At 39.0% G+C, this 15,089-nt stretch overlaps 2 protein-coding genes across 2 annotated transcripts; one reads left to right on the plus strand and one right to left on the minus strand.

Annotated features, from left to right (window-relative positions):
• The first annotated feature begins 8,642 nt into the window (after positions 1–8,642).
• Positions 8,643–11,953, plus strand: LOC125598170 (squalene synthase 1-like). The gene is made up of 13 exons (XM_048772456.1): positions 8,643–8,944; positions 9,384–9,426; positions 9,566–9,655; positions 9,749–9,824; positions 9,981–10,050; positions 10,174–10,316; positions 10,403–10,514; positions 10,598–10,744; positions 10,855–10,930; positions 11,070–11,158; positions 11,234–11,325; positions 11,472–11,514; positions 11,623–11,953. Exons 1-13 carry the CDS (start codon positions 8,750–8,752, stop codon positions 11,677–11,679), a joined length of 1,233 nt encoding a protein of 410 aa, XP_048628413.1. The 5' UTR covers positions 8,643–8,749; the 3' UTR covers positions 11,680–11,953.
• A 100-nt stretch (positions 11,954–12,053) lies between these two features.
• On the minus strand, positions 12,054–14,864 carry LOC106369373 (SH3 domain-containing protein 2-like). Its single transcript, XM_048772455.1, has 10 exons — positions 14,660–14,864; positions 14,291–14,404; positions 14,134–14,203; positions 13,880–14,031; positions 13,661–13,762; positions 13,331–13,531; positions 13,162–13,224; positions 12,877–13,032; positions 12,563–12,637; positions 12,054–12,483 (listed from the first exon to the last, which is right to left on the minus strand). Exons 1-10 carry the CDS (start codon positions 14,711–14,713, stop codon positions 12,367–12,369), a joined length of 1,104 nt encoding a protein of 367 aa, XP_048628412.1. The 5' UTR covers positions 14,714–14,864; the 3' UTR covers positions 12,054–12,366.
• Positions 14,865–15,089: the final 225 nt, after the last annotated feature.

Here is a 15,089-nt window from a genome sequence, read left to right on the forward strand (position 1 = left end):
TGCAATATTGCAATTTATAAGGCATTTATGGTATTCATTTACATCTAAAACAAATCAATATGTATTTGACTATGTTCAACTGTTTTTTGGAAGCTTCCATTAGAGTTCAGTTTCAGTCTCATGCATGATTGTAATGTCAAAACAATAATTAAGGAGAATCTTCTTTCATTTTGATAAACTTATAAATAGACGTCTTGATATAACCATATACCTATCATCAACTTATTTTTAAAAAAAACTATATTCTATAAAATTAGAGATAAAGCTATTTAAACTGATTTTGTTTGACGAAATAATTTTAGATGCATATTGCAATGTATTTATTGATTTTTGGTCGAAAATCACTATTTTAATAGAAATTCAACAGATTGTAAAATGGACACAAACTGTATATCACTACAAGAAAACATAATCTTAACGAGGGTGGTTTTCCTCGTTATTTCATCGTAAAAGAGGCTTTACGACGAATTAGCGAGGAAACGCGTTTGCTCGTTACACGTCCGTCGTAACACATATTTCCTCGCTAATTCGTCGTAACTTAGCGAGGAATATATTTCGTCGTAAAGACAAAGTAGAACGATTCGTCGTAAAGACGTCGCTACAATTCCTCGTAAGGACGTCGCTACAATTCCTCGTAAATAACTCGAAAACAGTTCCTCGTAATCTACACGTAAATACCTTGAAAGATTTTCCTCGCAAAATACACGTAACAACCACGAAATGATTTCCTCGTAAAATGGTCGTAAACATTTCCTCGTTATTTCCTCGTAAATACTTCCTCGTAAAATACTCGTAAACTGTTTCTCGTCATTTCCTCGTAAGATTTCCACGTACAGAGGTCGTACATTAGCTACGAATTTACTTCGTTTTTATTATTTTACAGAATTTTAAAATATAATTAAAAAATAATTAAAATTATTTAATTTAATAATAAATTAAAATTCAAAATAAAAATAAATTCATATGAAAATATTTTATAAATAAATAAGTTTTGAATTTATATAATACAACAACAAAAAAAAAACTAAGGGTCGTTCATCGCCCGGTAGAATTCATCACTCCTCCTCGTAACATCCGCCTCGTTATGTACGTCGCCGGATGACTCGCCATGAATGGGATGTTGTTGTCGCATGTTCCTCAACATGGACTCCCATTCCGGATTTGTGGCCGCAATAACGTCTAAGAAGCCCTCGACTCCACCCATACGAGATTTTGTCCCGGTCAACTCGTTACGCAGCTGAGCGGACTCTCTACGCAGCTCCGTGACTTCATCATCCCGTCGCTGACCATAAGACGATGTCGCTCTCGAAACATCGTTGACGGAACCAATACCCAATGTCCGTCCCTTTTTTTTTAGGGACAACCTTAAAAACAAAAAATAAATATTGTAAGTAAATATTTAAAGTTAAATTAAATGAATAATTAAAAATTAATTTTTTTGAAAATTTACCTCCTCGTAAATCTTATCCACTTCAAGTGTGGATAAGGTGACGGGTAATCCGTCGGTAGACTGCTGGGTCAGCTGAGTCTGGCGGTCTTCAACCCGAGCAACTACGTCGTTGTAGATTTGCTCGGACTTGCCATCTACAAATACGCCCGCCTTGTTCTTGTGGGTCCTCTCGTAAAGTTCCATAAGAGACGGGAGATGTCCCGTCTCTTTGGCCTAAAAAACAGTTAAGAAAGTTAGAATAAATTAATATAATTATTAAAAAAATTATTTAATAAAATATTTAATTACCATTTCCAAACGGACACCGGCGTGGGGTTTTTGGCCCGTAGTGTGAAGCATCGGCCCGTTCCCGTGCTCATCGACCGTGTTACGGGAGTTAGAGCAAGCCTGGGCGATTCTAATCGAATCAGGAAGACGCCAATAACGGATGAGGCCATCCCACACGTCCGTGGTGAGCTCAGCGGGTTTGCCACGCTCATACCCCTTCACGATCCAGTCACCCTTCCAGTTGGAGACCGTGTCCAACAAGCGAACTTTCGCTTTCGCGTTAAACTTCTTCCTCACCCTCTCAGTGATCCCCAAAGCCCAATTATATTTTTGCTGTTGGAAAAAATAAATTAACAATTAGTTTTTTAGAAAGTATATATATAAATAATGAAAAAATTAAAAAATATATAATTAATTAATAGAAACTTACAGCGTAAATTTTGAACCACGTCTTTCTGACGTAGTGAGGCGTCTTACTCCAGTTTGGATGTGCCATGGAGAAGTAACCCTTGATCGTGTCGGTTACGTCCGATGCAAGACATCCGTCAACCCCCCACCTGGAAAATACAAATTTAAAATATAAATTATTTTTTAATGTTATAAAAGATATTTAAACGAATTAAAAAATTAATGCAACATACTACAACGTTCCGTCCGGTCGGTCTGGGTCGATGACTGGTAAACCTTCTCTGCCTGGCAGACTGAGAATGTCCTCTACCGTGTACTGCGAGTAAGGAGCACTCGAGGGCACCATCAGATCAGGATGAATATCAGCGACCATCGGAGGTGCCATCGGAGGAGGCACAGGAGGAGGCATCGGAGGAGGCACATGAGGAGCCGATGGTGCACTAGAAGAAGTAGACCCAGAGACTCTCTGGGTGTATTGAGTCTCGGGGACAGTCTCCTGGCCCGAAGAACTGGGAGCGGAAGAAGAGGCCGGGTCTAAACGACTACCCGGCTCACCGAAGATCTCTCTGTAATGGGCAGTAAGTCTTCCTTTTCGAACCTGGAAAAAAAATGAAATTTTTAAAATTAACATCAACAATATATTTTCCAACATTATCCACCTAATCAACACTAAATAACATAAAATCCGCAAACCTATCTAAATTCCCTATACTAACCACCTAATCTATCCTAAACTAACCAAATTAGAGAGGAATCAGAGAGGCTTACCATTGCTACGAAATGGAGAGGAAGTAGAGAGGAAGTAGAGAGGAAAGAAAGAGTGAGCGGTCGGGTGTATATATAAGATTACATATCGTCGCAAATTCGTCGTAAATTTACGACGAAATAGCGAGCAGTTACAAAGGCCCGTGTTTTTTTTTACGAGGAAATGGCGAGGAATCACAAAGGCCCGTGTTTTTCTTTACGTGTACTTTACGACGATTTTGCTTACGTGGAATTAACGTGATTTATGTTTAAATCTTTTTACGTGGTCTTTACGACGATTTCATCCTACGTGGAATTAACGAGGGTTATGTTTAAATCCCTAGAACCCCAAACCCGAAACCCCAAACCCCAAACCCCAAACCCGAAACCCCAAACCCGAAACCCCAACCCCGAAACCCGAAACCCAAAACCCCAAACCCGAAACCCCAAACCCGAAACCCGAAACCCGAAACCCCATATTCCTTATTTTCTACTTCATATATTCCAAACCCCCATCTTTAATTTTCTACTTCATATATTCCAAACCCCAAACCCGAAACCCGAAACCCCAAACCCGAAACCCGAAACCTGAAACCCCAAACCCCATATTCCTTATTTTCTACTTCATATATTCCAAACCCCCATCTTTAATTTTCTACTTCATATATTCCAAACCCCAAACCCGAAACCCGAAACCCCAAACCCGAAACCCGAAACCCGAAACTCCAACCCCGAAACCCGAAACCCAAACCCCGAAACCCCAAACCCGAAACCCGAAACTCGAAACCCCAAACCCGAAACCCCAACCCCGAAACCCGAAACCCGAAACCCGAAACTCAAACCCGAAACCCCAACTCGGAACCCGAAACCCGAAACCCAAATCTCCATCTTTAATTTTCTACTTCATATATTCCAAACCCCCATCTTTAATTTTCTACTTCATATATTCCAAACCCCCATCTTTAATTTTCTACTTCATATATCCCTAGAACCCCAAACCCGAAACCTGAAACCCGAAACCCCAAACCCCAAACCCGAAACCTGAAACCCGAAACCCGAAACCCAAACCCCATATTCCTTATTTTCTACTTCATATATTCCAAACCCCCATCTTTAATTTTCTACTTCATAAATTCCAAACCCCATATTTAATTTTAGGTTTCGTCGTTATTTCCTCGTTGTCTTACGTGGACTTTACGACGATTTCATCCTGCGTGGACTTTACGACGATTTCATCTTACGTGGACTTTACAACGATTTCATCCTGCGTGGACTTTACGATGATTTCATCATGCGTGAACTTTACGACGATTTCATCCTGCGTGGACTTTACGACGATTTGTGCTTACGTGGAATTAACGAGTGTTATGTTTAAATCCCTAGAATCAGAAACCCGAAACCCGAAACCCCAACCCCAAACCCCATACCCTAAACCCAAAACCCCAAACCCGAAACCCGAAACCCCAAACCCGAAACCCCAAACCCGAAACTCGAAACCCGAAACCCGAAACCCAAACCCCCATCTTTAATTTTCTACTTCATATATTCCAAACCCCCATCTTTAATTTTCTACTTCATATATCCCTAGAACCCCAAACCCCGAAACCCGAAAGCCCAAACCCGAAACCCAAAACACAAAACCCGAAACCAAAAACATGAAACCCCATATTCCTTATTTTCTACTTCATATATTCCAAACTCCATCTTTATTTCCATTCCAAACCATAATATCCCACATTTGCTTATTCATAAAACAAACTCCCAGCATTACCTTATTCATAAAACAAACCCCACATTATCTTATTCATAAAACAAACTCCCTCATCTTATTCATAAAACAAATACATCAATCGGATACATCGACATTCTCGTCATCACTAGAAACATCATCATTTTCATTAAACTCGTCTTCAACAGCTTCGTCTGTGGCATCATCGGTAAGATCTTCGTACTCGTGATTATGCGGATCAATGAGAAGGATGTCATCAATTTCTTGTTCAGGTTCCTCGACTTCATTTATCTGTTCTTCTTGCAATGGTGGTTCTTCTCCACTGATGATTCGTCCTCGAGGTGTAACTTTGATCACTGCTAACCAATTTATACCTGAATCTCTCATCCGAGGGTATGGAAGGAAGCTAACTTGGTCTGCTTGTGAAGCTAAGATGAAAGGCTCGAATTTGTTGTACCTTCGTCCACCGTTGACATCAACTACACCGAATTTGTTAGACCGAACACCTCTGTTGACGACGGGGTCATATATTATTTTGTAAATTATTGTGATATAATACACTACGTACCTGCAAGTGCTTCATGTACGTTTGTTGGAAGTAGCTCCGCAAATGCAAAGGGCAGTAGTCGTTGCATAAATACATGACAATCATGACTCTTCATCCCGGAGAACTTTTGACCCTTTTCAACACATCTAGAGAGATTCGAAACATACCCATCGGGGAACTTCACTTCTGATGCCACCCAGTTGAACAACACCGACTTTTTTTCTGAAGATAATCTGAATATCGGAACGGGAACTTGTCCATTGCTTTTAATATGTAACTCGCTTCTTGAGCAAATATCCGGCAAGTCCAACCTCGATTTTATGTTGTCTTTTGTCTTCCCTGGGACATTCAATATTGTATTCATGATGTTCTCAAAGAAATTCTTCTCTATATGCATCACATCGAGGTTGTGGCGCAGAAGAAGATCCTTCCAATATGGCAACTCCCAAAATATACTCTTCTTGTGCCAGTTGTGATGAACACCGTAAGAATCTGGCATATTACGAGGGACATGCCAATTACCACCCCAACGAACTGTTTCGTTAGCTCCGTAGTAGTCGATTTGCGCTTCAATTTGTTCTCCAGTTAGATATGGAGGAGGAGTGTCTCTCACAACCCTTTTGTGCCTAAACAAATTCTTGTTTCTTCGGTAAGGATGGCCAATGGGAAGAAATCGACGGTGACAATCAAACCAACTTGTCTTCCTACCATTCTTCAGTTGAAACGCATCTGTCGTTCCATTACAATATGGACAAGCTAATCTCCCATGTGTAGTCCATCCAGACAACATCCCATAGGCAGGGAAATCACTTATGGTCCACAAAAGCATCGCTCGCATCGTAAAATTCGTCTTCGTTGAACAGTCATACGTCCTCACCCCTGTTGACCACAAATCCTTCAACTCTTTTATCAGTGGTTGTAGGAAAACATCCAGGGACCTTTTTGGATGGTTCGGACCAGGTATTAATATGGTCAAGAATAGTAACTCCCGTTGCATGCACATCTCCGGTGGCAGGTTGTATGGAGTAAGAAAGACTGGCCACAATGAATATTGTCTCCCTGACATTCCGAACGGACTAAATCCATCTGTGCATAATCCGAGATACACATTCCGGATATTGCTAGCGAAATCTGATGTACTTTGTTGAAATGTTTCCAGGCTCTTGCATCTGATGGATGAGTCATCTCACCATCCGTCTGAGTATGCTCGGCATGCCATCTCATCTTTCCAGCAGTCTGCTCTGATTGATACAATCTTTTCAATCTGTCTGTAATTGGTAGGTACCACATCCTTTGGTACGGTACCCTATTACGTCCCCGTCCTTGCGGCTTGAATCGTGGCTTCTTGCAGAATCGACATTCTTCTAGCTTCTCATCATCTCCCCAATAGATCATGCAGTTGTCGATGCAAACATCTATCATCTCCGAAGGCAACCCAAGACTATAAACCAGTTTCTGAATCTCATAATAAGAATCAGCAGACACATTGTCTTCCGGCAAATACTCTTTAAACAAGTCCGCCCATTCGTTCATGCAACTTTCAGGTAGATTGTGATCAGTTTTAATATTCATCATTCTAGCAGCTAACGACAATTTAGAGAGACCTTCTCTACAACCACTGTAAAGTGGTTGATTCGCCGCGTTTAACATTTCGTAAAACTTTTTTGCATCTATATTAGGTTCTTCATCTCCATCATGAGCTACGAATGCATCAGCTACCATATCATGAACCCTATCATAATCTACCATCTCCTCCTGCTGGTAACTATGTTCATTATGCAAATGATGATCAACCGGTTCTTTTTCCTGAAAATTGCTATTACTACTACTAGCTTCATTCTGATCATAATTAAAACCTTCTCCATGTTGAAACCAGATATAGTAATTTGCCGTGAAACCTCTATTTATTAAATGCTTCCAAACATTTTCACGGTTTGCCAGTTTCGAATTGTTGCATTTCCGACAAGGACAGAACATCTTACCACTTTCTTGGGCGAGCGGTGTTGAATCTGCTTGATGCATAAATGTCTCCAGACCCGCAAGGTATTCTTTCGTCACTCTCCCGTTAGCATCTCTATGCATATACATCCACTTCCGCAACTCGTAAATATTCCCGGAGCCAGCCATTTTTTTTCTTTCACGTTTTTTGTTGTTGGTGTGTTTAAAATGATGTTTAAACATCCATATTTATAGGAAAATTCGAATCTGGTAGTTGTAATTTTGCTATGAATTTACGACGAAAATTAATTAGGTGGGCAAAAAAAACGTGTAACACCTATAAAGTTGGTGGATTCAAAAATTTCCTCGCTAAATACACGTAAACTATTCCCTCGTAAATACCACGCAAAGTTTACGTCGTATTTACGAGGAAATAGTTTTTCCTCGTAAAATACTCGTAAAGTTACATCCACTTTACGACGAAACAGTTTTGTCGTTACGTTACGAGGAAATAACGATGATTTTAGTTTTTCACGTAAATTCGTCGTAAACTCGACGCAAATTTACGAGGATTGTTTTTCCTCGTTAATTTTCGTCGTTAAGCATGTGTTTTCTTGTATTGTATGTGCATCCCCTCCGTGCAAAAAACAAAAGAAGTTGGATCCAGATATTGCTCGTGTCTATCTTTAAACGAACATCAATGCGTTGATTACAGGAAACCAGGATTAATGTTCATCTCTTGCAGATTTCAAAATTCAAATCCCATGCTGTGTTTGGTCCCAGTGACCTAAAACCTCACTCTATATTTTCTTACACAAAAGAATGTGTTCGTTATAAGAAAATATTTCTAAATCTTTTTCTCTGGCCGACTTTCCTCCACTAGAGAATTCAGACTGATCATAACATCACTCACACCTACTCTTTATTCATCTCCATTGCTTTCTTCTTCTTCAAGCTACAAAATCATGTACCGGTTGTGTGAAGAGCTTATCCGGTTCCAGCGGCTCATAGGGTACTTACATACTTAAGTTCACCTCTGGGGATGACATTTCCATATTAAATATCCACCACGGGAAGGCTATTGTACGCCTCACTATTCATATGAACAACATTATCATGTCCATGTGAAGTCCTAGAGTTTAAGACACACCACCACTAGCAAATCTTTGACATCTCCAACATTTTCAACTTTTTTCTCAATGCCCCTACGCTCGTTTCAAATTTTATGCCATTATTATTCATGTGAAAACTCTTGAGCTCTATTTTTTAATATTCATCAACAGCATGACTAACCTATCTTGGTGATAACCCTAGATTGTTTCCTTTTATTTCAAAATTTCAAAACTGTTTGTTGTTAACCGGTGGAAGTTCCCATTTACAGAATAAGCAAAACCGGAGATAACCACCGTGTGGCGATTAATTGTTCAACTATGGAGGTAACGTTATTAAACCCAGTAATATTTCGCCACGTAATATTTCATTTGCCACGTCAGGGTATGGGCCAGTAAAATTAAAAAAAAAAAATTACAACTGTAAAACGATCTGGTCCCTTAGTTAAGGATCTTCTCTGAATCTCAGATGGGGTATGGTGGTAGCAGAGAACACAAGTTTAGTTTTGTCTTTTGCATAGTTGTCACCGTGTAGACGACGCCGAGCTCTGTTTCTGATGGGGAGCTTGGGGACGTTTCTGAGATATCCTGATGATGTATATCCTCTCTTGAAGATGAAAAGAGCGATCGAGAAAGCGGAGAAGCAGATCCCTCCCGAGCCACACTGGGGTTTCTGCTATTCAATGCTCCACAAGGTTTCTCGGAGCTTCTCTCTCGTTATTCAGCAACTAGGTACCGACCTCCGTAACGCTGTACGTTCCTCCTTTTCTCCCTCTCTCTCTCAAAAACCATATTCGATACAAGTGTGTTATTGGCATTTTGTGAAGGAATCTAAATATCTGAACTTACATTTATTGTGGGGTTATATAACAATTTATTATTTATGTAGAATCGGTGACATTGAATGTATCCTTGTGTGGGGATTATTATTATTATATGTTTATAGTTTGTGTTTCACTTAGTTCTGCCGATTGTTGTAACTTGGTTTTGTCGGATTACAGCCTGTTGTTTCTTAAAATTTCGTTTATACTTTGGTTATTACCGCTTGTGCTCTCATGAGTATTTCTTGGATCATGTAACGCGCAAAAAGGAGGTTTAGATTTTTTCTTAAATTGGTTCCACATTTATTACTTCCTTCACATTGCTTGATCTTGCACTATCTCTTTTTTTTTTTTTTTTTTGTCGTTGTAGGTGTGTGTGTTCTACTTGGTTCTCCGAGCTCTTGATACTGTCGGTTAGTGTCTCTCAACTATATCTTCCAACATTAATATTGATTTAATGATGCTTCTCTAATATCTGCAAGACTGTCATTTGAGATACATCTTCCTTTGCCATGCTCCTGCGGCTAATGTCATTTTGCTTTGGTACTACAGAGGATGACACAAGCATACCAACTGATGAGAAGCTGCCCATCTTGATTGCCTTCCACCGTCACATCTACGATACTGACTGGCACTATTCATGCAAGTCTGAAGAGTCTTTTAATCTTTTTGATCTTTCACATCCCTTTGGTATCTTACTGTGTGACTTACAGATTTTACTCAATCCAACTTTAGGTGGCACGAAGGAGTACAAGGTTCTGATGGACCAATTTCACCATGTTGCTGCAGCTTTTCTGGAACTTGAAAAAGGGTTAGTCCTATTATATGCTCCTCCTATTCACTTCTGTTGTGTTTTAGAATTTTTCTGCTCACGTTTATTGATTGAGTTAATTTGTTGAAATTCTCTAATCTGCTTACTGGCAATACTAATAATTGTTATGTTCAACTTGAACTTTGGTATATGAAGGTATCAAGAGGCTATCGAGGAAATTACTAAAAGAATGGGTGCAGGGATGGCCAAGTTTATCTGCCAAGAGGTCTGTGGTTTTTTTTTGGTTTCTGTTTCATTTAAAATCTTGAAATTTTCTAAACCCATTAGGCTGTTTCATGAAGAACTCAAATTATTTGTGTATTTATCTAGTAATCCCTGCAATACGCAGGTAGAAACTGTTGATGACTACGATGAGTACTGCCACTATGTTGCTGGACTTGTGGGTTTAGGTCTCTCTAAACTCTTCCTCGCTTCCGGATCAGAAGTTTTGTTGCCAGATTGGGAGCAGATTTCCAATTCAATGGGTTATTTCTTCAGGTACAACAACAGTGTATTATGACGTGTAGAATGTTTGTTCCTCAAATATCTCTGATTAATTCAAATAACATTTGGTCATATTTGCAGAAAACAAACATTATCAGAGATTATCTTGAGGACATTAATGAAATACCAAAGTCCCGCATGTTTTGGCCTCGCAAGATTTGGGGCAAGTATGCTGACAAGCTTGAGGTGCATTAATATACCCATTCTCAATCTCTCATCTTAGTACTGATGTTACCCATATTGACTATTTGCTAACAATGCTAATGTAGGACTTGAAATACGAGGAGAATTCGACGAAAGCGGTGCATTGCTTGAATGAAATGGTCACCAATGCATTGACGCATATTGAAGATTGCCTCAAGTACATGGCTGCCTTGCGTGATCCTTCTATATTTCGGTTCTGTGCTATCCCTCAGGTCAGAGAAATTAATATAATATGATTACATCTTCTTTAACTGCGTCTGCATAGATATATATGTCTTGGAAGCTAATATTCGATTTTGCTTGGATGTGTTTCTTTGATAAGATCATGGCGATTGGAACACTTGCATTGTGCTATAACAATGTACAAGTATTTAGAGGCGTGGTGAAACTGAGGCGAGGTAAGATGTTTATCTTGAGTTTGGTTTGCACTCCTTCTAACACCAGCTTACCATTTAGATCCCAAGCTTTAAGTTTTTATCAACAACAATCTTGAGAACGTGTTACAAGCATTTTTTTTTATAAGTTTCTATTGTTCAGGTCTAACTGCCAAAGTCATTGATCGGACAAAGACAATGGCTGATGTCTATGGTGCTTTCCATGATTTTTCTTGCATGCTAAAAACAAAGGTATGCCATCACATCCTCTTTAGTTATTTGGTTGTTCACTCGGTTATGTTTAGAACGTGTATTATATGTACATAGGTTGACAAGAACGATCCGAATGCCAGTATGACGCTAAACCGGCTTGAAGCAGTTCAGAAAGTCTGCAGAGACACTGGAGTCCTTCATAAGAGGTACAAAATATTTGTCTTTTTTTCTTCTGCTTTTGCGTTTGAAATTCAAAAGATGTCTCACTAAGAAACTAGTCCAGAAGAGGATAGAATTATCTTTATTTTTTGGTTTTGGGTTTCTGATGAATCTTTGCCTCTCTTCCTCACAGAAAATCTTATATTAATGACAAAGGACGATCATACAATGTCTATGTAAGTCTTACATATTCCTCTTTTTCCATAGAAGTATATCTCTCTTTGTTTTAGTAGATACATTACTTATCATCATCATCCTCTTTTTCTCTATCCGGAAAATTGCAGATTGTAATGCTTGTGATTCTACTTGCCATAGTCTTTGCATATCTCAGAGCAAACTGAGTGACCAGTGATGGACAGTGCGATTCCTAGGTTCATTCTTGTTGGTGCCACTCTCTTTTCTTAGAACTAAATTCCTATTCAAGATTATTTCCAGAACAAAGAGAGTTTTATACTTGGTTTGGTCTAAACCCATGTACTTTCAATAATCATACCTTACCTTTCTTCATGTCATGTATCTCCCTTGTTTATGTTCAGGTAAAAAATATATATACTGCCAATGATTTTTTGTTTTCCGGAATTCATAGTGGAAACTAAACTTTGGTTTTGAGTTGCACGTAGATAAATGTACAAGCACCAGATTCCAACATGAACATTTGCGTAAAACTGAACAAACACTGCCATGTACACGCACATTTGTACGACCAAAGTCTGAATAAATGAATCAATATGATGAAACAATATGTGAAAGTAATTGGACAAAAGTCTACACTTAAAACTCAAAAAGGATCTCTATTCACATGAGAAGATGATAGATACATAAAGGATTCAAATACAATATTGATATGATACCCAAAGATTGAACAACCTCTTATTCAAGGAATCCGCATCAACGCTTAACCTCATGAACATGGACTTCTGTTTAGCCGCTGAATCTTTTCTCTCTACAGTACAGAACACACACAATTCTTCTACAGAACCATAACCAACAAAGAGAACCACAATGTTACCTTCAATTTTTTTTAAGTCTCAAAAGACTTCAGAGACTTTGCTAGCAAGAACTCGTTCCCGTCTTTCAATGTACTCATAAGGGAACCAACCCGCTTTGCCTTTGCATTCACCTTCTGCCCATCCGCTGCCTGTTACCTGACAGTGACCAACAGACAAATGTGTTATCACACAATTATGTGAAAATAAAAGAGACATTGTTGGTTTACTATCAAACCTTTCTAACAACAACGTGTTCACCAGTTGATAAGCTTAGCTCGACATTTGTCACACCGTGATATGGGAACAAGACCTGAAAATGTTAATAATATGTTACAGTGAACCAATATAAATCTAGATGTAGTTTCTCTTTCGCTTCTCCAATCAGAAACAGTTTATAACATTTGATTAATAAAATTCTAATCCCTATATTTATTTGAAACTTTTACTATCAGTAAGTACACAAAGTTTTAACTCGCAAAGGAAGGTATCGGACATTTGTGAGAGAAAAAAACAAAAGCCGTAGATGACATTAAACGCTGAGTAGCATACCTCTCCTAAGAAGTAACTCATGCTATCTGTTGGCGTGGCATGCATGTGAGATGATGCAAACACTCCATTCGCTTCCTCATATGATGGTGGCGGCGGCATATTGTCTGTACTCGAGGGAGTAGTGGGGGCTTCAATACGTTGCCTCTCAGATACCATCTGTACATTCAAAGAATGTTCAATTATTTTTTTCCCTTAGTTGACTCATATAATGATGAATTGACTGTTCAACAATACTACTATCACTGTGACAGGAAGTTGAAAGCTGTAAAACTAATGAACACCAACCTCTCCTTCTAGCTGATCAAGTATTTGGAGGACTCTTTGATGGTAGCCACGTTCGGATTCAACCTTGAGATAAGGAATGAACAATATAGTTGTTTTCGGAGAAGAAGCGCATATGGGTAAGGAAATCAATGTTGACATAAAAACGGAGCTTATAAACCAATCACGCTACCATTGAAATAAGTCGTTCAAGAGTCAGTTTTTGTTGTTGATCTTCAACGGAAGATAAAGCAGAAGCGGCTTCCTTCCCCAATATACTCATATTTGACTTCAGGTCTTGAAGTTTTGCATCAGCAGATTCAAGTTTCATGAATATGTCAGGATTGCCTTGAGACTCTCTCGCCTTTGCTTGGCGTCTGGCAACTTCTGTAGCCTGCTTAGATTTAAAACGGGCAGATGATGCTAGTGATAACAAATGTCAAGTTCTAGAAAGAGGAAAACACTCATATTTCTTCTATGAAAGATAATCAAATTGCTTCATGGTATTATCTTTCTGTGGTACCTGAGCTTCAGCTTCTTGGCGCATTCTGTCATAACGTTGAGCAAGATGTCTAGCATCTTCCAGTGGAGCTCCCAAGACCATTGCCCGTAATGGCTCAGCAACCTAACAGTTTCAGGTTAAATATTACAGATTGACAACATGTGAATGTGATTGTACGATGTCAAGAAGTTCTTTGTGTACAAATGTTTAGCACTTTGATGGAAGATGAGAAAGACAAACCTGTGTACCAAGAGCCTTCAATATATTTCCACGCTCCTGCTCCATTTGCGCCCGAGCACGTCCGTAGCTCAGTGCAGCCCTTGTTAATACGTTACCATTTGTACATGTGTTCTCTGAACCATACTTCCTGCTATCCTCAGAGAGCTTCGTCCCTGAGGAACAATGAAAGGCAGGCATGTGAGCAAATTTAAGCCTATAACAGATAAAATAAGATTCCATAAATCAACACTCAGACTCAAGGGTCAATAAATCACCAATTTCAACTTGTTTTGAACCGGTGACTATATAACCTTCCACGCCACGAACAATATCTCTTTGGTAATGCTGGAAATGCAGAATGTAAATAAGTCCAAATCGATAGTATACAACAAAACCTCAAAAAGTCAAAAGTCAGTTTTTTCAAGTAAAAACCTTGGCAGCACGGGTGGATATGTAAAGCTTTTCTAGTTTCTGATGCTGATGGAGTTCGGCATCATCCGATAAACCAGAGCCATGTCCTCCTCCTCCAAATTGCTTGAAGACAGCCTTAACCATTTTCCACCACAAAAGTTAAGTCAGCTAACTACTTAAACCTCAAACACCCTATCTCATGGTCATTTGTAACAAGCAAACAAGACATGAGCAACCCTAATCGCCAAATCAGAATATTCAGATCCACCAAAGTACACAGTAAGTCGAAAGTCATCGATCTTGAAAAGGTGTCCCCTTTTATTAATTGATTCACCAGAAACCCAACAAATCAAAACCAAAATCACAAACCAAAATAGGAAGCTTTTTCACCTGTCTTGCGACTTGTTCCCTGATCCTGCTGGCTTGTTTTCTTAATGCATCCATTGCTCAACCTCAGAATCACAACCTCTTCCTTTTTGTATCCAACTTCCACCTTCGAGTCACCCAATGAGAAGAGCTCGCTTGGCAAAGAAGAGATTCAAAATCGTCAAATGTCGTTTGAACAACACGATGAGATCAAAGGTAGAGAGAGTCTCCAAAAGTTGGTGTATTTGGGCTCTTAAGGCCCATTGGGCTCTAGAAAGCTTTTCCAGTATTTTAACAAGCAGCTGAAAAGGGTCGGATATTTATTTTGGATCCGAACGTATTTGATATTTTACTTAATTAGATTTGAAAACTCATTTTGAATACTAAGGCGTTGATTGGTTTTTGGTTTTTTTTTTTTCAAAAACAACATTTTGTCCAATCAAGATTTCTAAAA

This window comes from Brassica napus, unplaced genomic scaffold (assembly GCF_020379485.1).
Source record: "Brassica napus cultivar Da-Ae unplaced genomic scaffold, Da-Ae ScsIHWf_164;HRSCAF=296, whole genome shotgun sequence".
Taxonomy (NCBI): Eukaryota; Viridiplantae; Streptophyta; class Magnoliopsida; order Brassicales; family Brassicaceae; genus Brassica; species Brassica napus.

Coding starts and splice junctions, on each gene's coding strand:
- LOC125598170 (XM_048772456.1), top strand. CDS start 8,750: ATGGGGAGCTTGGGGACGTTTCTGAGATATCCTGATGATGTATATCCT. Junction 11,326..11,471: donor ACTGGAGTCCTTCATAAGAG/GTACAAAATATT, acceptor TCTTCCTCACAG/AAAATCTTATATTAATGACA. Junction 11,515..11,622: donor GACGATCATACAATGTCTAT/GTAAGTCTTACA, acceptor GGAAAATTGCAG/ATTGTAATGCTTGTGATTCT.
- LOC106369373 (XM_048772455.1), bottom strand. CDS start 14,713: ATGGATGCATTAAGAAAACAAGCCAGCAGGATCAGGGAACAAGTCGCA. Junction 14,405..14,659: donor GGGAACAAGTCGCAAGACAG/GTGAAAAAGCTT, acceptor AAAATGGTTAAG/GCTGTCTTCAAGCAATTTGG. Junction 13,532..13,660: donor GCCAAGAAGCTGAAGCTCAG/GTACCACAGAAA, acceptor AAATCTAAGCAG/GCTACAGAAGTTGCCAGACG.